The sequence below is a fragment of the Notechis scutatus genome, chromosome Z (genome assembly GCF_049901735.1).
Source record: "Notechis scutatus isolate UNSWTSFEM ecotype Mainland chromosome Z, rNotScu1.2, whole genome shotgun sequence".
NCBI lineage: Eukaryota > Metazoa > Chordata > Lepidosauria > Squamata > Elapidae > Notechis > Notechis scutatus.
In genome coordinates this window covers 20,867,753-20,895,701 of record NC_142025.1, presented here as the reverse complement: position 1 = coordinate 20,895,701, position 27,949 = coordinate 20,867,753, and the positions used below count along the sequence as shown (strand labels likewise).

The 27,949-nt window shown below is 39.3% G+C and overlaps 1 protein-coding gene across 2 annotated transcripts in view; it reads left to right on the top strand.

Annotated features, from left to right (window-relative positions):
* The first annotated feature begins 4,249 nt into the window (after window positions 1-4,249).
* GAD2 (glutamate decarboxylase 2) overlaps window positions 4,250-27,949 on the top strand; it is a 46,220-nt gene continuing 22,520 nt past the window's right edge. Inside the window, exons 1-7 of one of the 2 annotated variants that reach the window (XM_026672112.2) lie at window positions 4,250-4,308; window positions 4,552-4,703; window positions 6,045-6,278; window positions 21,606-21,696; window positions 23,891-24,003; window positions 25,344-25,459; window positions 27,479-27,558. In XM_026672112.2, coding sequence (XP_026527897.2) covers window positions 6,122-6,278; window positions 21,606-21,696; window positions 23,891-24,003; window positions 25,344-25,459; window positions 27,479-27,558 — 557 coding nt within the window. In that variant the 5' untranslated portion in view covers window positions 4,250-4,308; window positions 4,552-4,703; window positions 6,045-6,121. Of the gene's footprint in view, window positions 4,309-4,551; window positions 4,704-6,044; window positions 6,279-21,605; window positions 21,697-23,890; window positions 24,004-25,343; window positions 25,460-27,478; window positions 27,559-27,949 lie in introns of those variants that run through there. The other variant, XM_087947639.1, reaches the window with a different exon arrangement.

Below are 27,949 nucleotides of genomic sequence, written 5' to 3'. Positions count from 1 at the left end.
TGTACAAACAAAGGAAGAGAGGCTGGCTCCATAGCTTCAAATCTGCTTTCCCCAAGAGGAACAAGCATTGCAGAGAGAAAAAAAGAAGGGCATCCTAATATCAGATAGGCTTACTCAGTTTTACAAATCAGACTTACTCAGTTTTTCTTCATTGTGAAATATACTCATATCTGTGCCCCAAGCATCCACTCTGGACATTGAAGCTCACATATCTTTCTCGTAGTGTTTCTGTAGTAACTGCAATTTTACATGGCGATTTGAAGATGACCACATCCTTAATATGGGACATACTTTTAAAAAATTCCTTACTAGAATAGTGATAATTAGAAGTGACAAGACTTTTGAATTGGATTCCATTTCTGAGCATGTAATTTTGCTTGCAATAATATGTAAAAAGATTTGCCTTCTTTTTTTTCACTCTCTCCATTGAACCTATGCCTTGGAATGTCCTGAGAATTTCTCATCCAAATACTAACCAGATCTCATCTAACTTAGTTTATTTTCAAGCCAAAGTCAGCTAAGACTGCCATAAGTGATGGGCCTTAAAATGCAAAACTAAGAGTAAAATGAGAGATTATTCTGATTGGATGCTTTGAAATCAGCGCTTGGCTTTTGTTTTTCATTTACTATAAAGGGGAAGATGATCACATTTCAAATGGGGAATTTTATCCCAGCTACAGAAGAAACAATCCCTATACAAAAGTATGTTAGTTGGGGAGGGAGGGGGTTTGTGTCAGTTGGGGGGAGGGAGGGGCTCCTATTAACACTGAAAACTGAGGGTCTCAGTTTTCATTCTGATCACAGCTGGAAAGAAAAACCCTCCTTTTGCATGACTGCGATTGCTCAAACCCAGTTGGAACAGGAGCAGAAAATGTACTGACCTCAAATGGCATTAAACTAACTCCAATTAATCCCGATTGTGGGGGGGGGGGAGGAATGGTGGGGTTGGTGGGTAGTCTAGAATGCCTCACTTCCAGTCTTTCCAGAGTTGGTGGTAAATGCCTGCAGCATAGCTTGACAGAGGAACTAATGAATTTGTCTCTGCCGTTCATTAACTCACAAATGTGTTTTTCAACCAGACAGCTGAGGTCCTTGTTCATGCTACTGGTCCATGGACACAAGCTAGGGACTTGAACAGAATAAGAAGATGGCAGACAGTAGCTACCAAGATCAGTTTTCCTACAGGGAACGATTCCCCATTTCTTCAGTACGGTGGAGGCAAGAAGTATCACCAAATTATACCCTCTCTGTATGAGAAGCGTTTATGTTGATTTTCTCTGTTCAAGTACACATTTTTGTCTTGAGCCCTACATTTTAAATCCGACAGACAATGTATTCACTGCCTCTCTAAGAATACTGTGAAATCAGTTCACCAACAGGGCATCTTTGATGTACATCAACAAATTAATTGAAAGCTATTATCTGCCTGCAGATACCCCAGAGATAAAGCACACTCCAGGCAAGATTTATCACTCCTCCAATATGTTTCCACATTTTTCAGTGCTAGAGGATAATGGGAGATGAAATTCAACAGTTCTGGAAGATACCAGGGTTGGGGGGAGCTGCCCTAGACTTCTAGCTCAATATCTTGAGCATCTTTTGATCTAATTTATCTTAAAAAGAAAAACAGACAGCAGTGTCAACCAATTCCATCCACAGCAAAGAAAGAAAGACGATGGAAAACTAGTGTTTTCATGTAGTGAAGATTTGGCCTCTTCCCATCCCATCCCCTCTCCCAGACATATATTGGGCTGAAGAGTTCAGGAGCAGGCACAATCAATGGGATGGCAAAATAAGAATGGTGTGTGTGTCAGAAGAGGAGAGAGATAAAGCAGCTATGTAGCATTTGTTTTTCAAGCCGATTGCCATCAACTGGGGATGTATGTTTCTCGCACTGCTACTTCGCTAGAAACAAAGGAAGCAGAAATTGTCTGAACTGTGGCTAAGAACTTGAGTTGGTCCTATGACACATGAAAATTATGATCCAGGTTGTACAAGGATTCCTCACTGGTGGTTATCAGATGTTGTCAAAAGAAAATTCCCCCAAATAATAGGAAATAATATTTGCACAACCCTTGCTTACACTTCACGACAAAGCTGTTTTTTAATGCAATTTCCAAGGTTTGTTTTAAAATAGGAAACAGCTGGCCAGAAGCTTTCTTCTGACACAGAGGAACAAGCAAACCAGGCAATGGAGAGAGATTTGTCCTATTCTAGTGTTAGCTATAGCATCACTAGCTAGGACAAGGAAAAGTGCTTGTTTAAATCTCTGGTGAGTGATATGGCCAACAAGTGTCCATCAACTTCTAACTTTTTCCCTAGGCCAAATTGATTGTGTGTGTTTCTGTCCAGTGAATAGTTGGGCCAACTGTTTAGATCAAGAGCACAAAATGTCTACAGAATCAGGACAGGGTTTTCAGTGCCCAAAGAAGAAGCAGGTGCTGCAGTAGCTGAAGTGTGGGTAGGAGGGAGAGGTGGATGAGGGAGCCATCGTGGTCCCTACTAAATCTGTTTTTCATTATGGGTTGCCGTTGTCGGTGGCTTTGAGCCTGATCAACGTTGCCACTCCGAAGACAAGTCACGCACTGCTGGCTCTGGGTGACGTGCGTGATATGTCCCCTCTGTTCTCCGCCCTGCGTGGGTGCGAGGAATTCTTGACCTCCCCCTGAGGCGCCCTCTCTTAGGTACAGCCCTTGAAGGCTGGATCCAGATGTGATCGGAAGCATCCTCCTCCCCTTTCAAGGCAGCCCTCGGATCCTGCCTTCAACCCTATCAATCCTGCCTTCTCCTCTCGTCCCCCCAAACCGCCTGAAGGGCCTCTCAGGTTTTGGTGCTCCTCTGCTTTTTTTTTTTTTTTTTTGCTGCAGCCTGAGGCGGCCCCAGTCTGACTTGCTCGTGCTCACAGCAGCAGGTGGCGATTCGCTATCTGTCGCTGGAAGGCAAAGCTCCCGCCGCCGTCGCGCCTCCTCTCAGCCACTCGTTCTGAAGGCGAGTCAGCGGCGGGTCAGTAGAGCGGAAAGCGCTCAGCACGGGTGTCTCTGCCCGACTGGCGCGCCCAGGTCTTCTGCGAGAGAGGAAATCGCGCTCAGAGTGTCTCTGCCGTCCACGTCGCGCTCAATCGGGCCCGCGTCCTCATTGCAACCCTTCCCAGAACGCATTCGCCCCGGTTTCTCCCGCGCCCTCCCTTCCTCCCCTCCCCCAGTCTCTCCCGCACCACCACCAACCCCCGGCCGCCTCGTCCCGCCTTTCGCGGCGGCGTCTCTGTCTCCCGCACACACAGCCCAGGCGCTCCGGCGGCACTTCAGCGGCTTCTCAGCGACTCCTCAGATGGCAACTCCGGGAGCTGGCTTTTGGTCCTTCGGGACTGAGGAGGGATCTGGCGATCCAGATAACCCGGGTACAGGTAAGAATCTCCGGCCCGCCTTTCTCGGGCACATAGTCAGATCGCCTGAAGAGCGGATGGCAACCCGAAGCCACCTGCCCGCGCGAAGTTGCTCTTCGCGGAAGTCTTCCAGGACTTTTGGCATCTCCCCGTCCAACCTCGAGACCCTTCTCGCCCCAAAAGAAGATTCCCTCAACTGACTGGGCAGAGAGCTTCAGACCGCGACAACCCAGTCGGTCCCACTTCAGTCCGAAGAATCATTTACCTGCTGGCTAGGGAGACCTTGCCCCGGTGAAGGAGGGCAGCCCGGACATCGAAATGAGGGCGAGCTCCGGGCTTTCAGGCGGGGACGAGGAGACACGCCAAAGCTCACTAACGACGCAAAGTGAAGTGGAAAGAAGGGCGGGCTGGGTGGGTGCAGGTGGTGAGGCTGGCAACCCTGGATGCGCCGCGATACTGCTTTTCTTGAGCCGCTGGCTACAAATAAGGTCACTTAGCGAGATATGGGCAAGGGTACTGGCTGGGGATGATGGAAGCTGTGGCCGGTTGCAAAAGGCCCCCTTAGAAAGTTATAGATGTTAAGGGAAAATCACGGAAAGAGCGGACGAGGCTCGCTTTCTTGAGCTTAAAATCTTTTTTTCAGAAAGGAAAGGCGGAAAGCAACCCGCGCAGCTCTATCCTAAAGCACGCTGCTTAGGACGCAAAAGCCTCTGGGAGGGTTGCAGCCGATGGACTCTCACTCCGCTACTCATAAGGCTGACAGAAAGAAATAAAGAATGAAACCGCGGTCTATTGTGTGGTAAGATTATCCGCTGAAATCCACCCACCCATCTAATGCCAATATCTTGTTCTCCTTCTGCCCTTAGCCAAAGCCTGGTGCCAAGCTGCCCAGAAGTTTACCGGAGGCATTTCAACCAAACTCTGCGGTAAGCATCTATCCCCAAGAGGCTCCCCAAACCACCGAAAGAACCGTTTTTTAAAAATAATAATAATAATGATGTGATAATAATTTCGAAGTAATCTCCCCAAAGTCCCAAGGATGCTTTCCCGAGAAATTTGGAGATCCTTCGAGGCGTGGAGGGGGGAGTAGACATTGGAATTGGGGGAGGGGGCGTTTCGCTCCAGCCCCCGCGGTGCCATTGACGCTTCGCCCTTTGTGTCTTTGTTAGCGCTGCTCTACGGAGATGGCGACAAGACCACGGAAACGGGGGCGACGAAGGCAGACCCTGGTTCGGCCGCCAGAAAGGGGGCTTGTACCTGCAGCGGAAAACCTTGCGCTTGCCAGAAAGGGAGCTCAGCTATGCTTTCCTGCACGCCTCAGGTAATTGGCCTCCAGCCAGCCCAGGACTTGGCGGCGGAGTCTTAAAAGGAGTGTGGGTAGTAGTCAGACGTTTTGGAAGCCCCCTACTCTCGCCTTTGGGGGTTTCTAGTCCTCTTTAAGGGGGAGTAGAACAAGTCGGGTAGTTCCACACCGAAGGGCATTCTGCCACTCGCTTCTCCTCGAGGTGAGGAGGCGTGCATCACCCAGTCTTGAAAAAGGAGTTCAGGTACCAGCTCCGCGAAACGCTCCTGTATTCTCATTCAGCTGCTAGAAAAAGGAAGAAAAAAAAATCTGTTTTTCGATTTTGCAGAGATGCCAGCCTTTCCCTTCGCGTCTCCATTTTTATATACATTCTTGTATACATACATATCGCAATGATTCCAAAGTTGGAAAACTAGTTGAAATCTGCCTACGCAAGGACTAGATTCGCTCATATTAACTCCAGAAATACTGCCAAAAATGCTCCTGTTGATTCCAAGCCATTTAAATACAACTATTCCTACAGTGATTTTTGTTTTGTTTTGTTTTATGGGCTATTCCTAAATTGTTTAATTTCAAATCCCACCACATCTCTCCAGGGCCAAGGAATACACAGAATAGGCCAACGTTTGTGTGTGAAAGTGGGGGAGAGGGAGGGAGGAAGGGAGGGAGGGAGGGAGGGAGAGGGAGTGCGTGGGGTGGGATGGGGAAGGCAGGAAGAAATGTAGAAATTTTGAATCAGTCTTTTAAATTTGGAAGTGCTTGCTAAGGGAATATTTATGAATCATTCTGGCTCAATAAATCTATTTGAAAACAATCTACCGTATATTGCCAGATGGCAATATATATATATATGGTTCGAATAGTGTCAATATATATATGGTTCGAATAGTGTCAATGGCATCCCGTAATATTGTTCGTTTTCTAAGAACTGTTGTCAAATTGATGGTTGATTCAGCACCACTTGGAAGAGAACAGCGACCAAACCGATTTTAAGCCATTTATAAATCTAAATTGAGGAAGAGGGGGAGTAATGGCATGGGCAGTATGTGTCTCATTTTTCAAACGGAACTGTTTGATTTTTTTTTTAAATAACATGTCAAATATTTAAAATATTAATTCTTAAATATTGATTTCTGTGTTGACAATGACCTGAAAGTGTATTTCATAATCGTGCGTCTCTCCCATGTCAGTGATTTGAACTGTATGTTTATATAAACAGAAAGCGTTTAGATATATTAAGGACCTGCAAATTATGATAGGATAAAGGAATGGCTTTAAAATAAATACAGTCTGCCTCGGCTGCTTTTATTCTAAGCATAAATCTAAAAGAGTCGCATCCTGTTTGTTCCTTCTCTGCAGATCTTCTACCTGCTTCGGAGGGGGAAGCGATCACCTTGGCTTTCCTACAAGACGTGGTGGACATTTTGCTCCAGTACATGGTGAAGAATTTCGACCGATCCACTAAAGTGATTGATTTCCACTACCCAAACGAGCTGCTTCAGGAATATAACTGGGAATTGGCGGATCAGCCCCAAACCTTGGAGGAAATTCTGTTGACCTGCAGGACGACGCTGAAATACGCCATCAAAACAGGTATGCCGGGCTCGGCCAACCGCGACCAACATAGGGCCGATTTTCGCTATTGATCATCTTGGGCGCTGCAGCCTTTTCGTGCTGGGCCTTTAAGGGAAAGAGCTGCAATTTCTGGGCAGGGCGAGGGAAGAGGGGGAGCGGAATTAATTCGATTCCGTCGCGGCTAGTGGATAGGACTCAGGACAGTGACGGTCAGTGGGAGGCCGGACACTTGAAGGACAACAATTGCTTGCCGCGTTTGTGAGAGGAGGGGGCAGGTTTGATTCCGAGGATAGAACCTTCCTCTCCCTTCCCCCCATCCTCACCTTCAAAAAGTGCACCATTTGGAAAGCAAACCTCACCCTCACCCACTCTTTCCTTTATACCTCCTCCGGCACAGCTAACCGGAGCTCCGTGTTCCTGTTTCTTTCGCTTTTTAAAAGAAATTTAAATATTTTCTAGCTGGATAAATCCGACCCAAACGGAATTGGCACGAGTACGGCAGAGAGTGCGCGCTTCTCCACGGCTGGATTGAAACAGTATAGGGCCACGCCATTCTAATGATTTATGGTGTCTTATAGTGTCATCTGACCATTGCTGTGCCAATATATCAATAAGACAGACATTATAGCGCCACAGCGATGGCTGGTTGACCCTCGAAGATGCTATAAATCACGCGTGAGGCGGTTGCTTTTGGGATGGAGGGTGGGTGGGAACAAAGGGACGGTCGCAGGCGAGCAGGAGAATAAAGAAAACGGGGAGCAGAGCAACAGGGCAAGAAACGAGGTATGAATTGAATGGGAGAGTTCCTCGATTGCGCCCGATAGTACAATATTCTATTTTTGTTATGCCGTGATTTCCATAGCAAACGATAGCTAATACTGGATAGCACTCTGTGGGCGAACTTATTCCCCCAATGAGTTCCCTCAACCCCAGCCAGTACCACCAAACCACACTAACTCCTGTGGCTGTGTGGTTGAGTGGCAAGGGTATTCCAGCGCATCTCGGAGGCATCCAACTGGTGCAGGAAGCCTCGTCCAGATACTAATTTTTGTAGAGGTTACTATTCTTCTCGCTTCCTTCTCCCTCTTCTGCTTTCTCGGGACACTTGGCTTTCTTCCTGCCAGAAATGAAGGCGGCTGGACGCCTTTCTTGGGAGTAAGCCAAGGCGGGGCGGGGCGGCTCTTGCACCACCTTCGCGGCTGATGGCCCGCTTCTCGAGATGCCAATGGAAGGAAGTCTCTCCGGAAGCCAAGCCTCTGAGCAGAGCAGTCTCTCTTTATTTGCTACCGTGCATGGTTCTTCTGCCTCAGTTCACAAATTTGGGAAAGAAGATCGAGAAAAAGGGGCGCCAAATTTAGGCGTTTGGTTGGATCTTGATGTGGCGCCCTCTTTCTTTGTTGCCGAAGCTTCCCTGTCCTGAATTCCGTTGCTAGCCAGGTTTCTTTCTCTTCTTGCCTCCCGATGTCTGTATGTTAGACACCAGTTATTTTTAAGGATATCCCTGTCAGATCAGAATGTGGGAACCATGGTTGGTTGTGCAACTCGGTCGACGGACTGATTTAGGATTCATCCATCCATCCCTGATTGCAAATGAATCCGTTTCATTTCCAAATGCTCCTGTTTGGGGACACGACCTCTTCCTAATTCTTCCTTACAGGCAGTTCTCGAAAACATGGCGTTGCTTTCCCTTTAAAAAGACTCGGGGATTGGGGACAGCTTTCTACAGCCGCATCCTTCTGCGCTCTCTTGGAAATCACCCCTGCAGCTTTCCCCCAAGATTTAAACCCAAACAAAAATCAAGCTTAGTTTAATGACAGATTATGAAATGCACTAAAAGATCTACTGTCGTTTGGGAGAAACCTGCATTGGAATTCACGTGGTCACATTCCAAGGCTGCCATTGCAAGAAAACCTAGCAGTCGTGGTAGGATTTGTTAGACGATGGTAAGAAAAATCTGAAAGGAGAGATATTCTGTTTGTCTCCAGCTTCCCACATGGAAGATTCAGTCGAAGGTAGTTCTTTTCAGTTTGTAGACCAGGATTTATCCATGTACCAGGCAGGTATTTTTAACCGAATGAGAGAGAGAGATTGTAGTTTAAATAGGTTTTTCACTTTCTGCCTCCTGATGTTCTCCAGATGTGCTGAACTCCAGAATTACCATGCCCCGCTCCAGTCTTCCCCTGGAAGAAGGCTGAGATAAACAATAGATTTATTGTGGGCCATACTTCCTGCAGCTGGACATTCTGCAACTCACATCAAGAGTTTCCATGATTATGAGTCCATCAACATCCATGTGTTCCTCCAATCTGCTGGAATGGTCTTTCTTTTCCAAAAAAATACTTTAAAAAAGCTGGCCGAAGAAGGAACTGGGAAGCCCATTCAAAGCAGCTAATCCCAATCAAAGGCAGGATAGTTGCCTGAATAAGAATTGGAACCCATGAACAAGCTCACAGGAGGGTCCAAGAAAATGTCCCCAGTTGTCCCCAGAAGGATACTACGGGCAGGAAAGCCACCTGAAGTTAGATCTTCCTCCCTGCAGCACAGGTTTTGCAAGAACATGACCAGAAGAAAAGAGCTGAAGTGGTATTGAGAAGGATGTCTACCCAAGTCTCCAAGTATCACTCATTCAAATAGATATTTCACCGAGAGATGTGTGCATGTCCATGCATGCAAAGACCCACAAACACACATAAGTTGACACCCATCTGTCTGCATTAAAATATCCATAAATCAGATCTTTTTCCAGAGTTGTAGTTGCTGTTCATTTCTCATGTGAATAACACAGCTAATGCATTTCACACAAATGCACATATCCAACTTTCAGCAGAGGAGGAGGAGCCTGTTATGCACTATTCCTTACTAGGAAAAGAAAATGTACAGTATTATTTCCTTTAACACACTCCATCTCACATAAGAAAATGCAACTAGATGATTAGGAGACAATTCTTAAATGACAATTAGTTACTGATCCAGGCCCACAGTTTGCTGTAACATATGATCTTTTGCTGTTGGTGGGTATCAGTTTCCTCCCTGAATATTCCACAGCGATGGACTTCAGTTCCAAACAACATGACAATTGTTGAGAACTCCAGGTGAGTGCAGTGCCCAAAAATCAGCTAAATTTCCTTCAACCTTTCAGAACTACTAAATTTCAGAATAATCTGCTGCATGTCCTGAGAACTGAAATTCAGGGCAAGTGAAGGGCAGCAGGCTGGCAAATGAGATGGACTAAGAAAGGCGGAATGGAAGGCACATTGTTATTTAAATGTGCTCCAATACTGCAGGTTTTTAAAAAGAGATTGGACTATTTGTTTGAAATGGCATAGGGTTTCCTGTTTGAGCAGGGGGTTGGACTAGAAGACCTCCAAGGTCCCTTCCAACTCTGTTATTTTGTTAAATCTTTTGAAACCCAAGGATTTTTCCCATTTACTTGGCTAGAATACAAACTTAGCAGAAAATCATGTCGGATACTAGTAGAGACACATAAAAATACACAGGTATAAAATTTGCTAATCCAATTGCCAAGCTTTATTCTGCCACAGTAATGAAACTGGGCTAGCATATGAGTTAGTCAACAAACGGAGATTAGACATATGCAACTGCATTGCAACAGTATATACCTGTAGTTAAATTAACCATGTTTATGCAATTAATCCAGTGTTTTAGATATTTCTCACACACTAATCCATAAATGAACTATGGGGTTTCTGCGGTATCTGATTTTAAAATATGGTTCAGAATAATCAATGATTGTTGGATCTCTTACAGTTTGTTTTTCTGGAAAAAAGCGTTGCGTGAAGCCACCTTCATCCCAGCCATCGTGTGGCTTCCATGGTTTGACGCAGCAAGTCATACGACTTAGGCCCTTGTCGTTCACAGCCAGAGTTTCGTGCGAAGCCACTCATTGAGCATTTTCGTTTTATTTTGATTGGTTTTATTTGCTCGTCCTGTCGCGGAAACTGTTTCGCGTCACCAGCAAAAACCGCTTCGAACACCAATAGCTTTGTGTCGCCTCCGATCACGGAAGGGGGGAGGGCTGGGGGCTACCAGAACTTGGCTGCAAAAACCTGCACTGTTTTTTAAATAACCGGGTATGGGGCCGGTTTTGGTCGCTGCATCTCCCGCAACAGGGAAGCTCACACTCCGCCAGCCAGCCTGCCTGCCTGTCCGCCCGCTCGCTCTCCTTTCCCTGCTCGCTCTTCCGTTGTCTCCAGCCTTATTGCGCGGCGCTTCCAAAAAATAATAATAATAATGGTGCGGCGAGAGAAGGAAATAGTAACGCGGCGAGTTTGGATTTTGCTGAAGAAAGGAAACATGGAGGGGACGAAGGAGAAAAAGTCGAGGAATTAGGGAAAGATTTTTGGGGAAAAGAAATAATGTTCGGATTTTCTGCTCCCGATGATTCTTACCAATTAGAGACCAAAGACCAAATGTGCTTCATCCAAGTTCAGTTAATTGCGCCAATGCTTACACAACCAATTGTCCTTCATCAAGAGAGCCGTGGTTAAAAACCACGATTTAGCATGTTTGCTATGGGAACGTAGCGTTCCGTGTGTTGGAGTGTCAACCAGTGATGGTCACGTGGCCATGAACGTGGGAATGTTTGGCTTCCAAGGCCAACGGAAAAGAGACGGTGGGGCATAAAAATACAATATTTTGCACAGAACTGTTAGCAACACATGGAGATGGTAGCTGTTAATGGAATTTGCTGCCTCAAACGTTACTATTTCAGAACAATAGTGTGGTGATTGTAAATGTATCTCAACTTGAGATACTTTTATAGGAAGAGAACAGAACTGTGGATGCCTTCACCTGCTTGTTTACTGGGGAGGAAATTACATGTTTTTTGAGCAGAAGGAAACATGAAAGAGAAAAATCCCAGGGGAAAGGGCTACAGTGCAGAAGTGTGCCACTTCAGATTCTAGTCTTGTCCAAGGTATTAAACTACACCCTAATCCTTTGGAGAGCAACCCTAACCCCTGAACTAATTGTGTCTAAATCCAAATAATTTAGCTGTACCTAAGATATAATACTTAGTTCACCTTGGCTGATTCTGAAAAGCAAAACAGGATCAGTCCTGGTTAGAATTTGGATAGAGAACAAGCAGGAAAGCTCAGGTCTGTAGACTGGACTAAGAAGTCATTAAAATCTCCCCCCAAAAGACAATGATAATTCATATTCCACCTAAAAAAAAATTCGTAGGAGACATTAAGATTCCATTAAATGCTAGCACCTTCCCACCTCCCATGCATGGCAATTGGCTTTTCTTAAAAGCTAGACGGGAGCTTTTAATGGTCTTTGTGAAATAATAGAGACGCTATGCATTTTTTGCTGCTGCCCCTTGGAATCCAGTAGTTAACATTTCCTTCAGAGAAAAATAGTGCCTCTATTCAGACATTGTTAATTGGACCCTGGTTTCTTGGTTCACAGGATACAATGACTCCAAACAAGCCACAATTCTGGATTTTGACAACCTGTCTGGCTAAAATGTGGTGTGTTTGTAGACTAAAGTGCTATGGGATCAAAGCCAGCATTTAGGAGATTGAATTGCTATGTTGCACTCAATGAATAAATCCACAGCTGTTGCTGAACCAATAGGATGGGAATAAATACAGAAAACAGAGATACAAAAGAGGAGAAAGAACTATTTCTCTTGGACCATTTAGGCAGCAATTCATTGTATACAGTTACCCGGCGAGGAAATCTATTGGACCTATAGGCCTATATTTTTGAAAAGAAATGCCCTTTAGACATAAATATTTATGTCTAAAGGGTATTTCAGGACCTTGCATAAATAACAGGATCCATGGAAAGACCAAGAATCCTGAATAGAGAAGAAGAAGAAGAAAAAAGAGAAGTGTAATGGTGACTCTTATCTACAAGGAATGACCTAGCCAGTTTGGTGTAGAGATTAAGGCATCAGGCTGGAAACCAGAAGACCATGAGTTCTAGTCCCACCTTAAGCACAAAGGCATCTGGGTGACCTTGGGCCAATCATTCACTCTTAGCCATAGAAAGCAGACAATGGCAACCACTTCTGAAATCTTGCCCCCAAAACCTGCAGAGACTTGTTTGGGCAGTTGTCAGAAATCAACATATATTCATAGGCGCAAATGTATACCTGCCAGGCTTCTGTAAATTTTCTTTGTTTACTTTCTCCTAGAAGCATAGAATAGGGATGTCATCGAAGAATTTCCAAGATTCATCAGACTTGCTCTTCAATGTGGATCTAAATGCTCCTAGCAAAATAGTTACAATCAGTTCACACTTGGAAAACCTAGGAAATAGATTGAGAAGCTACTTCATCCAATCTGTGGATGAAGGCTGGAAAAGGAACAGTGGCCACTGCAGGTGAATATCTATGAAAATGTCAAGAATATTAGATGATATATAGGTAGGTAGGTAGGGAGAGAGGTAGGTAGGTAGATAGATAGATAGATAGATAGATAGATAGATAGATAGATAGATAGATAGATAGATAGATAGATAGATAGATAAAAATACATTTAATTTATGAGACCACTGTATTTATTATTTGGGTTATGAGCTGCTGATATTCCACCTCATAAAGAATCGGATAATTTTTTAATTTATTTTAATTTTATTCAAACAAGTTAAAATACAAAACACCAAAAAAAATTAAAAACACACACACAGAAAGAAAAAAACAAAACAAACAAGACATTAAAAAGGAAAAAAAGCACATAAAAATGACTAACACATATATACATATTGTCTCATCTAATTAAATGTTAATTACTATATTACAACAATATTATTTTCCCATCCTTTGCAAGGCAGATCCAACGAATTTTAAACTATTAACCTACTATTTCTATTTGCAAATTTTTAATCTGTCATCTGTATATTATATTAATAACAAAACAGTTAACAGGAACAACAATAATAAAAGATAATATTAACATTCCAAAACTCTCTGTTAACAAACTGTTATAGTAATGAACTCATAGACAATTTACCATGGCTCCTTAACTATCCCAAATGATTCCAAGAATTAACATTTATATTTTGACTGAGACTTCTTTGTGTTTTACTGGGCATTTAAATTGAGCTAGTTGGAGGAGTACATTTTAGCTTAAGTTTGGCATAAACATAACCATAAAAAGGCTGGAGTGCTGGAACACCCCAGTTATTATTCCTATCTTCAGGAGAAAAAGAAAGATGCAAAGAATTACAGGCCTTTTTAGAGCTAGTTGTCTATCTTTAGAACAAATGATAAATTGCTTCATCTGTAATTATCTTGAAAATAATGCAGTGATGATTAGATGTCAGCAAGGATTTGTCAAGAAGCTATGTCAAACCACATAGCTATGTCAAACCATTTCATTTTTTCAACCAGTATTTTTCCCAGTAGATTGTAAGAATGCTGTGGACATAATATCTCTTGACTTCCACAAGACATTTGACAAAGTACCCTTAGACTTTTCTGTTAACAAGCTAATTGAATATGGAATGGATTGTCTACACCCTACCTGCCTTGTTACCAATCTGAATCCTCACCTGATTTTGAGCCAATATGTGCTTGGACTACTCTAATTTGGGTAATAGGATGATTTAGATTTATACCATCTTGACCAGGGCTGTCAAACTCACCGGATGCATCACGTGCTGGCCACGCTCATGCCTATGTCTCGATACGTAAGTCACGTGATGCCACTATGATGACGTGAGTTTGACACCCCTGATCTTGACAATTATTTTTTATATGACATCATGTTTATTTTTTTTTCATTGTGAAACCATCCAGAGATATCCTGGAGTGAAATAGCCTAGGAATTCAATGAGCAAATAAATATTGATTAAGTACAGCTGATTTTGATGATGAGATAAATAAAATGCTTACCAACTTTGTGAATGGCTCAAAATGGGGTGAAACAGTTAATAATTTTAAAAGACAGAATCAAGTTCAATAATGACCCTGATGGAGTAGAGAACTAGGCTGAAAATAACAGAATGAAATTTAATAGACAAATGCACCAGTCTTCATCCACCAAAAAGAAGTCATCATAAAATGGATAAACTCATACATGTAATTCTTCTACTTTTTGGAATTCCATTACATTGATTTTTAAAAAATTAAATATTATCTTATTTGTATATTAAACACTTTTATATTTCTTCCTCTTGCAAATAATTCAATTATTTGTAACTATTTATAAGTTCAGACTATAAACTTGTTCTTTGGGTTGGGCTGCAAATCTATTACAAATGACAAATGATGGGAAAGGAGCAATGGAAATTTGAAGCACTTAATTCAAACACACCAAAGACATTTGTAATTTACTACATCCTGTAATTGTCCACAGTCTAATCACCAATTACATTTAAGGGAATCTAACTCCTTATCTAGAAGTTTATGATTAGAGATGCAGTTCTCAGAAAAAATAGTCAAATTATGGAAAATATCCATCAAAACTTCACAGTACCACGATGGGGTAAATTGCTCTACAGCATGCAGCCATCTTAACATAATATATTTACTCTTTTTAATATAACATTATATAACATTGTGATCTGGAATATACAAAGAATCACAATTGTGAGGTGGCAGGTATATTACATTGCTGTGATAAATAAATACATTTAATGTGTGTAACCAGAAGTCTATAATTAGTTGCAAGTTGTAGGTATCACATATTTCTATAGCAGAAATCTGGATTTGACATGGTGGTATCTTCTGTTCTTGGTTAGTTTTCTTGACCTTGATTTTCTAGAATGCTCATTAGAGGTCAGTCTTCAGCCTTTTACTAAATTTATTTATTTAAATTTCCTGCCAGTGGCTGGGGAGATGTGGAGATAGGAGAGGATTCACTAGGAGCAATATTAAGGTAGCATGGCATAGTTGGGATATATACTCTCATAGTGCAAAGGACTCACTACGAATGAGCCACACAATTGGTCTAAGTGACAGAATAGTTCTGATAATAGAGATGAACTGTGGGTCCTTGGTATTCTATGAGCTTTGTGGTTTTCTTGCAGACATTTCATTTCATTAACAAACTAGGTAACATCATCAGTGCTAGAAGGAAGTGAGTTTGTTCTAAGTGTGGCAGTGGAGAATTGACATGAGATTTTAAGGGGGGAAAAGCTCTGCTTTCATATTATCAAGTCTTAATAATTCACTTGTGCTTAATTTTTTATTTGACAAAATACTGTTCCCTGTAAAATACTGAAATGAATCTAGAGGCTACATGGAATCTCATTCACAAATCTCTCTGATAAAATATTATTTATTTTCCTCTTCTTCCTCAATGTAGAGGAAGATCTCTTTAAGCAAAACATCATGATTAAGTTAATCCACCTATATGGGGTTGCTGGAAATGTTTCAAGATCAGTGCACTCTGAACACCATTTTTGGTGGAAAGAAGGGTGTATAATATAAATATTAAACATCAAATAAAAATATGTTAGGAACGTAATTTGTTAAGATTGCAGGTGCACATGTCATGTGTTTTGCCATAGGGCTCACTTCTAGTAATTTAGCACAGTTTTAATTTAGCTTTTCCCATGCTGGTGCTTTTCGGACACACTGAATCTCAATTCAGTGTTTTGTATTGAATTTTGTACCAATAAACCAATAAATAATCAATAAAGGCAAGCAATGGCTAAGTGTAGCAAAATTAGACTGTAGGACTGCAGATTTATTGAATCCAAACCCTAATGTAGGTACTGGAGACACTGCCATATGGGATTATATTAGGAATTTGGAACTAATAATTTGTGTTCTAGGTGAAATCTATGTGCATACACAACTAGTTTGAATTTGGTTTTGCTCTGCCTTCTGCAGCAGCCAGGTTTGAAAAAAAATAGCTATGTGAAGATTGAAGGTATAAACCAAAAATGTATCTGGGCATAGACATCGTCTACATTAGATTTTATTCACTTGCAGATTCTGGAAGGTGATCTACAAGGAAATATAGAATGAAATGAATGGAATGGGGAAAAATATTCCCTCCTTAGGCCTTCATTAGCACATTGAAAAGCCTAGATTTACATTCCCCTTGAGCCATACAGATAATCATCGACTTACATCCACAATTGAACCTAAAATGTCTGTTGCTCACCAAGGCAGTTAAGTGAGTCATACCCCATTTGATGATGTTTTTGGCATAGTTGTTAAGTGAATCACTACAATTATTAAGTGAATCGTCTCATTATTTGGATCTGACTTCCCCCACTGTTTTTGTTTGTCTGAGCTCCTTGGGTAGGTTGCATATGATTCCTAGGATCCTGAAAACCATTGTAAATACACACCAATTGCCAAGCATATGAAAATTGAATGTTTGACTTTAGGGGTGCTGCAACAGTCATAAATATGAGAACTGGTCCTAGGTCACTTTTTTTCAGTTGCACTGTAACTCTGAACAGTCATTAAACAATGAACAGTATCATAATTCAAGGACTACCTGTACTAACCTAGTAAAAGTCCTTGGCCTAATTGTTCCCTCTTGCTTTATTTTATTCATTGAATCATTCTGTACAGGTAGCACAGCACCATCCTGGAACAAACATGGGCTAAACGTGTTTTAAAAAAAACAGGGATAAAAATCAAGCAAATTTAAGTCAAACCGTACACTTTGCTTTTCCAAAGCAGTCGCCATAATTTTAAACTAAATTAACAGAAGGCTCTGGTTCCCTATCTAAAAGAGTAATTGGTTTTGCTGCCTGCTTTAACCTTCTTCTCTTCCTTTAATTTCACCCACACAACCTCACTGTTCAGCTTTTGTGTGTCACTCTGTAGATGACAGCAAAACCCCTTTTGGTACCGAAGTCTTTATGATATGCATGTGATTGATGTAAGACTGCTCAAGGGAGATAATTTTCTTTTCAGTTTCTGTATGCCATTTTTAATAGCCCTGATGTACCTCCTGCTTCCCTTGCAGATAGAGATGTTATATATCTTAAAGAGGAGCTGTCTGGGGCTTATTTCAAAAATCAAATGCTGGTGAAGCAGCTGTTAATCTTCTCATGTCCTGGTCCTGAATCTGAGACAGGATTAAATACACAAGTATTGCATGATTAAGCACATGTATATGTGTTTTAACTATTCTAGCAACTTCAGGAAACTTTTCTTTTATGTATGAAAGAATACCACCCCAAAATTTACTAAAATCTCAAAACTGGTTAGAATATATAAGCCAGTGGAATAAACCACATAAATGAACTAATCAATCTATAGGGCTTTCTTTTCTCGTGTATCATTTTTAACACACCAGTGATGATAACTTCTATCAGATTTTTTTAAAATCACAATGAACAGGAAATTTGATGATTTATTGTCATTACGTTCTGTCGAGGAAGAAGTAATATAGTCTTCAGCTGCCTGGGAAATTCATATCTTCACCTCTTTCATTCCATTTCCTCCTTTTACCTTACCATCATTAGTTGTTTATCACATGGGTTATGATTAATCATGAATATTCAGTATTCTGGCTGGTCCTTCTAATTCTGAAATATAGCAGTAATTGGTAACAGGAGAAATAAAGATTTCTACAAGGTGGTTGGATTCATTTTAAAGGTAAAGGGGAATGGCAATTAAAATAATATTTATTTCAGTTTTGCTTTAGATGTACTTAAAAAAACCAGTGATGGCAAAAGGCTGCTTTTCAGGAATGTGCTAATATGTCTTCTTCTTCTTCTTCTTCTTCTTCTTCTTCTTCTTCTTCTTCTTCTTCTTCTTCTTCTTCTTCTTCTTCTTCTTCTTCTTCTTCTTCTTCTTCTTCTTCTTCTTCTTCTTCTTCTTCTTCTTCTTCTTCTTCTTCTTCTTCTTCTTCTTCTTCTTCTTCTTCTTCTTCTTCTTCTTCTTCTTCTTCTTCTTCTTCTTCTTCTTCTTCTTCTTCTTCTTCTTCTTCTTCTTCTTCTTCTTCTTCTTCTTCTTCTTCTTCTTCTTCTTCTTCTTCTTCTAATTACCCCATAATCCCTTGCGTGGTACAGTCAGGGCAACTGAATGGAGCTAACACGGATGCCCTTCCTGTCACCCGAATATGCTAATATGCAATATGTCTTTTTTGTGGTTTAGAAAAGGGCTACTCTATTTTATCTGGGCAGCAAAGTTCAGTTGACCCAGAAATGAAAAAAGGAACAAAAGCATTCCTTTTTTGTTGATATCTAGAAGCTATCTAGCTACTAGGTTTTGTATTGTATGGATCTAGCAATTATAATTTCTGAACTGTTTACTTGCTGAGCAAATTAAGCCTAGTTGTAATTTGCTTGCAACTGCAACTGTGAATACAGTTGAAATATTTTTATCTGTTCAGATCTGAATTAACTACTATGCAAAAAATCCTACAGGACAGAATTCCAAATCTTCTATACTTTAGATCTACTTGAACTAATGTAAATATGTTAAACTGTTACAGAAAAGGGCTAGAAAGAAATAATTCAGACATTTACCCTTTCCTAGCAGTGAGAATTTGAGCATCTTTTCATAACTGAAATCATCCAGCTATGGTGGACTTCCATTCCCAGAATTCCTTTCAACCTTGCTGGCCAGTGGTGGTATTCTATTGGTTCAGCCCGGTTCTACCAAGCCAGCAGCGGTGATGAACAGTGGAGACCAAACTGATTCTCTCCACCGCTCTGCTGTTGGTCCCACCTGCCTGTCCAGGCTCCCATATTCACCTTTATCCTCTGAATTTGAAGCACAGCTGCTTTGCGCAGCACAGCAGAGTGCCATGCAGCAGCTGCTGAAGCAATCTGGCTTGCATGAGGTGAGCTAGAACATCTCTGCACCTGTGCAAAGTGCGTGTTTGGTGCATGCATGCACGCAAAGTATGTGCATGCATGCAAAGAGTGCCCACCAAGCCACACCCACCAAACCAAAAATATTTGAATCCCCCTACTGTTGCTGGCTGAATATTTTGGAACAGTTCAACATATCTGGAAGACACTAAGTTGGTACCAGTTGGCTTACATGAGTATTTTAATTTAAGCAGGGGAAAAAATAAGTGAATTATAAAGTTCCCAGTCAAATAGAGATTAGTTATCCAAATCTAGATATAAATTAGGTCCATTTGTTTTTAGAAGGTTAGTGCATTGTTTAAAATTATTTTCCTAATAAGCAGAAACTCATTCTTATATTTCCTAAAATTCACAGTTACCCTGGGTCAAAAGGTGCAAGGAGACACAGAATGGTGATGTCAAATTTAGTCCCGTTCTTCCCTTAATAAGATCAGCAAGAGTTTATTTACACATTTCAAGTATTGCTGATTTATTTTTTTCAAAAAAACACTTCGACCTGTGGAAAATTTATTTCTGATATCTGTAAATTCTGCCAATGATCTGAATGGAAACATGTTAGAGTTGACCTCTTCAAAAACTAGTGGAAGATTGTGAAAAATTATTTGTGGAGGACAGAGGTAGAATGAGTGGAGAACAAGAGGGAGGCAGTCTCTTTCTTCTGAATGTATTGATCAGATATATATATATATATATATATATATATATATATATATATATATATATATATATATATATATATATATATATATATATATATATATATATTCATCCTGTTTTGTGGCTTAGGCTTGTAATAAGATAATTTACTTTCCATTAAGAACATTTATGTTTTGATGGCTCTCTCTACAGTATTTATTAGACTATCAAGAATGGTGCATGTGGATGGCCAAATGTCATGATTATATTTATTTATTTATTTTATTTATTTATTTATTTGATTTGCCAATTGTTTACAAGATAATAAGTATAAGTGTATACATAGTTGTGAATACATGAAATGGGTACATATAAGAAAAATAAAAGAAGAATAAGAGAAACAATAGGACAGGGACGGTAGGCACGTTGGTGCGCTTTATGCACGCCCCCTACAGACCCTCTTAGGAAAGGGGTGAGGTCAATAGTAGACAGTCTAAGGTTAAAGTTTTTGGGGTTTGGGGAAGAAACTACAGAGTCGGGTAGAGTATTCCAGACATTGACCACTCTATTGCTGAAGTCGTATTTCCTGCAATCAAGTTTGGTGCGGTTAACTTTGAGTTTGTATCTATTGTGTGCTCTTGTGTTGTTATGGTTGAAGCTGAAGTATTCATTGACAGGTAGGACATTGCAATGTATGATTTTATATACCATGCTTAAATCAGACCGAAGACAGGCGTAATTCAAGGTTTTCTAGTTCTAGAATTTCAAGTCTGGTGGCATAAGGTATTCTACAACGAGTAGAGGAGTGGAGAACTCTTCTTGTGAAATATTTCTGGACTTTCTCAATTGTGCTAATATCAGATACGTAATGTGGGTTCCAGACTGATGAACTGTATTCGAGTATTGGTCTAGCATATGTTTTGTATGCTCTAGTTAGTAGTGTGATATTACCAGAGAAAAAGCTATGTAGGATTAGGTTAACAACTCTTAATGCCTTTTTGGCTATGTAGTTGCAGTGGGCTCTAGCACTTAGATCATTAGAGGTGAGTATTCCAAGGTCCTTTACAGAGCTTGGGTCATCAACAAGATCTTGACTATTCAGCTTGTATTTTATTTTCTGATATAAGGACAACACATTTATGCTGATTTGTAGGAATGAATGGCTGCTATATATGGTCTATCAACATAGAAGCGAGGAACAATTTGGACAATTTGTACAAATTTTATGAAGTTGTGTTGTTTATTAGATAAATTTCCAGGCACATTGTGCCTGCCTGTTTCCCTACCTGCATTCTCTTCTCTTCTCTTCTCTTTTCTCTTCTCTTCTTTTCTCTTCCCTTCCCTTCTTTTCTTCTCTCCTCTCCTCTCTCCCCTCTCCTTCCTTCTCCTTTCTTCCTCTCTTCTTCACTCCTGTGTCCTCTCTTTTCATATCCTCTCCTCTCCTCCTTTCCTTTTCTCTCTTATTTTGGAAGCGAGGAAGGGAAGACAAAAATATTAGTGTTATTTTACTATGCTAACTCTGTTTATCTTTATCTTTTTGTTCTTACCTAGTTTGAGAAAATAAATAATTTTAAAAGAAGTTCCCTTGAATTCATATAAGATGCTCTTCATGTAATTATACTGTAATATAATTCAACTGTCAATTTCAATCTGTCTCTTTTTCTGAAATGGAAAAGATCCATCTAGTCCTTTTAAGAGAAGAAGGCATTTTGAGCAATGGTAATGCTGATAATGCCTGAACAAAAGTCTCTTTATACAGAACTTTCATCCTCATTGCTAAAAGCTAAAAATAAAGAGTTTTCACTGAAGCTGTTTGCCATATAAATTCCATACAAATGCAATGAGGTTGGGATTTTATGGCCAAAATGGACAGCAGGAAATATGAATGTGATAGAAATATAATAACAAATTATATTTTTCAATGGAGCTTATTCAGATGTTTTGCAGGGCACCCCAGATATTTCAATCAGCTTTCAACTGGATTGGATATGGTTGGATTAGCTGCAGATTGGCTAACTTCTACAGCTAACACTAATATGTAAGTATGTAAATTGACTAATAAGATCCTTTTAAGCATCATTAACTCAGAAATTAGCTTAGATTGTTTTCAGAAATAAAGTACACTATCTTACTGTCTATGCAAAATATTTGTTTCTTTAAATTAGCAACTATTAAAAAAATCCTCGTTGCCAGAGTTGGTCCATTTTGCATGCATGAAATTCAGGTAGGAACTGGTCTAAAGATTATTTTAATTCAGGGGTAATGCTCACAAAGCAGTTATAAGGAACAAAATATAACAAACATACTTGCATTCATAATTAATGAATAATAATTAATCAGATAAAATTTCATATTCATGGATATTAATACATTTATTTTATAGTACACAAGTTTTAGAGACAAGAAAATGACTTGACTCTCATATTTACCAATGTCAGCAGATAGGTTAGCATTTATATTTTGCATGCCTCTTTTTAAGAAAGAAAAAAAGAGAGAGTAAAAAGGTAGCACATGGCATGAAAAACGGTTCTATAGAAACACTGAGAGGTGCATAGCTAAACAGATAAACAGAAAATAATATGTTAGTGAAAGCATGAAGAACATGAAATTGTTAAAATTAAGGGAGGCAAATGGGGAAAACAGCCATTTGTACCTCTCCAGAAAAGATAGAATAAAAAGTTCAGTTCTGAAGTAGCTTCTTAGATGAAAAGGAAAATGTTTTCAAGGTGGGAAAAACCCAAGAAAGTCCAATTGCTTTTTGGAAAAGCACCTTTCGGACAACCATGACCTGAATGATTGAGAAGCTCCACAGACAGCGATAGGTTGAATTTTCTTCTTTTTTGTTTTGCCAGTAGTATTTCGGATCTGTAGTCTCAGGCATATCTGGAAGGCATCAGAAATAGATGAACTTTTTGCATCACTTAACCAACTTATATAGGAAACATACCACAGTAGCATTGGGGGATTTTAACTACTCTGACATCAACTGGGAGACAAACTCTGCAACAAATGAGAGATCAAATAGATTCCTGACCCACCTACCAACAACATCATCACCCAAAAGATAGAGGAGCCATTTAGAGGAACAGCTATACTGGATCTTATTCTTACCAACAGATGAGAAATGATAGAGGGGGTTGGAATTGCAGGAATTTTATGAGAGATTGACCATGTCATATTAGAATTCAATATAAAAAAGGCACAAGCAACAGAACAGTCAAACCAATTTCTTAGACTTTAAAAGAACTGATTTTTAACAAACTCAGAAAGAGCTTTGGAAGGATCCCATGGATGAAAATCTGAAAGGGGAAATCAACTCAAGAAGTTTGGGAAACTGAAAAATGATCCAGTTAAATACCATTAAAAAAAGAAAAACAAGGAAACCAAGAAAATCCCAACATGGTTGCACAAAGAACTTTCAGACCAACTGAGAAAAAAATGGAAAGAGGGACATATGACGAAGGCAGAATACCAACATTTAGCCCAAACCTGCAAAGATGAACTTAGGAAAGCTAAGGTTTTGAACAAAGTAAGACTTGGAACAAATATCAAAAACAATTTTAAAAAGTTTCTTTCAACATATAAAAAAAACTAGAAAAAAGTTAAAAATGTAATTGGTCCACTAGTGGGCAAAGATGGCTAAGAAATAATGGACAACAGTGAAAAAGCAGAACTACTTAATTCATATTTTGCATCTGTCTTCATGTAAAAAGAAAACACAACTCCACCCACCAAAAACAGAACTGTAAATGACAGGTTAGGAATGCAAATATGCAAAAATAAAGTAAGGGAACACCTGTCAGCTCTAGATGGATTCAAATCACCAGGTTCTGACAGACTACATCCCAGAATGTTGAAAAAACTGGTAGACATGATTTCAGAACTATTGAAATATATCTTTCAAAGTTCTTTGAGCACGAGGAAACTACCCGAGGACTGAAAAAGAGCTGATGTGGTTCCCAACTTTTAAAAAATTGAAGAGGGGAACAGATCCAGGAAATTACAGACCAATCAGCCTGACATCAATACCTGGAAAAAATATTGGAAAAAATAATTAAGCAATAAATCTGAAGCAAACAAAATTATAAGAGCCTCCTGTTTGAGCAGGGATTGAACTAAAAGATTTCCAGTCCATGCCAACTCTATTATTCTATATTCTATGCTCTATGAAGTGAGTTATTCTGTCAGTACTGTTACTTAATCAATAAGATGCAGAAATTGCTATGTTCTAGGTTCACCTATGAAATTGCTCCTGTGTTTGTACTGTTGGAATATGTCACATTAAGAAAAATGAGAGAAATAATTGGTTGGCCAGGAGGTGCTGGTGATGGAATTTTTTCACCTGGTAAGTGATGCTTCTTTGTGCTTTCATGCTTATGATATACAATACCTTTCAAGGCAACATAATATGAGAAGCAGCATGTTCAATCTTTGCTCTTAATATTCTCTCCTGGTTATAAAAAAGATGCACATTTATTTCAATCCAGAGACTTTGAGAACACAAACTGTACTGTCTATTCTTGCAGAAAGTTCTTTCAAGCAAATTGTGCCACTTTATAAAGAATCAAATGATAGAGAACATGCAATCAAATGAAATATCCACTCCTTAGTTCTGTAGTACATAATATTCACTCGTTTGTATGAAATAAATAAGAAATTACAGTATTTAACAATGAGGTCAGGCTTCTGTAGGTCTAGTAAATGAAGATAGGAGTGCTCTATGGATATTACAGCAGCTCATGTTGTTCTCGTTTAGGAAATTTGAACAGGCATGCCTTATTTTGTTTCTTTAATGATGTAAGTAACTTATCAAAGCTATTACAGTTACACTAGGCCATGATATGACTTTTTTTACTTAACATGTAATGTGAGCCAATTACGATTTACAAACCATTATTTAATGACTTATCTCAGTGAATGAAGCTAATTTCAATGAGACTGTTGGATTAGATATTCAATTAACAGAACTCTCTTTAAAATAATTATGTTGTAAGGAAAGCAAAATTCATTCTATTTTTTTAAGCAGAACCCAAATCTACTTGCCAGAGTCAAAACAGCAATAGCAGCAGCACTTCACAGCTCTTTACAGCCCTCTCTAAGCAATTTACAGAGTCAGCCTATTACCCACAACAATCTGGGTCCTCATTTTACCCACATTGGAAGGATGGAAGGATGAGTCAACCTTGAGCTTCCCTCTATTGAGATTATATTTTTTTAAAACCTATTTGATCAGTGAAGAATGTACATTCTAAAAGTAGTACTATAAGTTGTCCTAGGTAAAATTCTCTATTCCTTCAAATCTAGAACAGCAAGATAAGAAACTAAGGGAAGGTGATAGGAACCTTTTAAAAAATAGCACTGAATCTTCTAAATTCTTCCTAAGAAGTTCAATTTTTAATAGTGAAAGGGTCATTGAGAAAATGGATTCAAACAAGAGTAAAAAGTAAAATGTGGTTATACAGTATTTTTATCGCTTTTGTCTCCTTCTATTTCCTTACATGGTTTATCTGCCTTCAAAATTCAGCAAATGAATATAAACTGAATGAGTGAGAATTTATGACACCTGTATTTGGATTAAGCCCTGGGAAAAATGTCTACTTTTGAAAAAGGTTCTTATATCAAGCGTAGTTTGTATGCAAAAGTGTGAATTTAAAAAAAGTAACAGTTTGTTACTGTGGTCTCCAGGTGGTGCCATATCTAACATGTATGCTATGTTGATTGCACGTTTCAAGATGTTCCCAGAAGTTAAAGAGAAAGGAATGGCAGCTATTCCAAGGCTGGTTGCCTTCACCTCAGAACATGTAGGTGTTCCTCTGTAATCCTTTATGTTCATCTTACCTTTGGCTAATATGTAATTGCTTTCTTTCTGTAATATATTTTCTTCCTTTGGATGTATGTTTACTCTTTTCCACACAGGGGATCTCATACCAATTATTCTTTCTTTTTGAAATGCAGTATACAGCAATGTTTGTGGATGAATGTGAATTGGAAATTAATCCTGCCTTTATATGAGCATTTGGCAAAGTTTTGATGATCAGGAGCTGTGGTAATTTTTTGATGATCAGGAGCTGTGGTAATTTATGACACCTGTATTTGGATTAAGCCCTGAGAAAAATGTCTACTTTTGAAAAAGGTTCTTATATCAAGCATAGTTGTGTGCAAAAGTGTGAATTTAAAAAAAATTCACACTTTTGGGTTCCTGGAACCTACAACAGACGAAGTTATGCAAAGTGGCCAGTCTAGAATTTTCTAGAGCCATTTCTTGTACTCTGCAGATGGGAGAGCTTCAGGATTTTTAAACTTTTTAAAAAAAGAAAATTATTGTACAACTTAGATTGTGTTTTCACTATGATTCTCTTTCCATGCCACCAGTTTTCAACAATAGTGACCAGAGATAATCTGAGGCTCTTGAAAAAGGTGATTTAGGGACTTCATAAGGGTCCAAGATGTCTAATGCTGATTAGGTCAATTGAATATAATTTCTATGGAATCCAGTATGAAGACAATTGTAACAGTTGAATTGATATAAATACTTAGAATTCAAAACTCTTTGTTTTACATCAAGTGAGTAATTTTCTAAACAACAGTGCTATCCAGTTTTTGTCTAGGTTTGGGGGGAAAACATGGTAATATTAGAGTTGAATAGTTTGCTGGTCAGCATTAAGGCATTATATAATTTATTTGTTTGGACATCAGACCACATCAATTCTATTTTTTACTCAAATTAGAACATTGTATGAATGAAATCAGAGTAAAGTTATGAGATTCACAGATGAAGACAAGGTGCTCTCAGATTTATTCATAAATGAAATAAATTCATTCAAATTATATGTTACCAATCTCACTCTTGAAGTGACTCTGAGCTTTGGGATTTAAATTTCTTCCCCATTTAGATTAGGGGCTGGCACTCTGCATTCAGAACTGCATCCTTACATTGTTATCTGCCTTCAAAATTCTTGCAATCACTAAAACCCACAATTGCAGCCCCCATTTCCTAATCAGGTACATGAATGTTGGCTGTATGGTTTTGGGTTGGGAAACGCATAAAAACTGTGAAACAAACTGTAAAATATACTGATGAAATACACAATGAAAAGAAGAAGAAAGCTCCAATCTCATTAAAAAAATGAAAAAATGAAAAAATGAACTGTGCAGTGTCTCTTAGACCCAGAAAATTTAAATGTGGCTCAAGGCTATTTTTTTAAAAAACGCTATTGATTGTTAAGATGTTTGACTGCTATAGGTCTTCAAGAAAAAATTGCATTCAGAAAACATTACATGCCAATCAGACAATAGAGGATGGACAGGCTTTCTAATTGTGAGCATCTCAATTTTCAGGAATTTGAGCATATATCACAAACTTTTCAAGGTAAATATGAGTTTCCCCAATTTCTCCCAATAGGGTTGTTTCAGATAAATATAAACATGGACAAGGGAGAATTGCAAAAAAAAAGAAAAACAAAATAATAGGATTGAACTTACCCACTGCTCAAAGGTTTGTGTATCAACAACTACTTGCACTTACCGTATCTTCTGCAAATTCATTTAAAATACCACTACTTGATTAGACTTACTTTGTAACTCAGGACAACACTTTATGCTGCTGATGAAATACACGGTAGCCCACTAACACCTCTCTCATAATGCATTTGTCAATTTCTAAGGGAGACTGAATTTTGAATTTTTTTTACAAACCCTTAAAGAATTGCTCCAAACATTTCACGAGTTGGCAAAGAAGACAAATGCAAGAGCATTATTTCATAGGAGAAATATATTGGTGCATTGCTTCCATGTACAAAATAATCAATATACTTTTTCAGAGTCATTTTTCAGTGAAGAAAGGAGCAGCAGCTTTAGGAATTGGTACTGACAGTGTGGTTTTGATCAGATGTGATGAAAGGTAAGCAGAACTTTTAATTTCATTAAAGGTCAGCACCCATTTTCAGGCTGCTCTACATTCTCAACCCAAAGGAACCAAATTTATCCAGAAAGATTTCACAAAATATCAGCATTGATATGTGCAATTGCCAAAACCTCATAATGGTTTGCCTTTTGGCAAGAAATTTTTTCCTTTAATAATTTTATTTATGAGTGCAATAGATACATTTTAATAGGAAATGTTTTTGAATACAGCAGATTTTTTTTTAATAAGCTCTGTTGGAATGAATATTTTCCCAGAAAGTTGGCTTAGAAATATTTAACCACTCATCATATTTATTTATCATTGTAATATGGTAAGTAATTTCCTATCGCAGGAGTGTCAAACTCAAGGCCCAGGAGCAAGAGGCAGC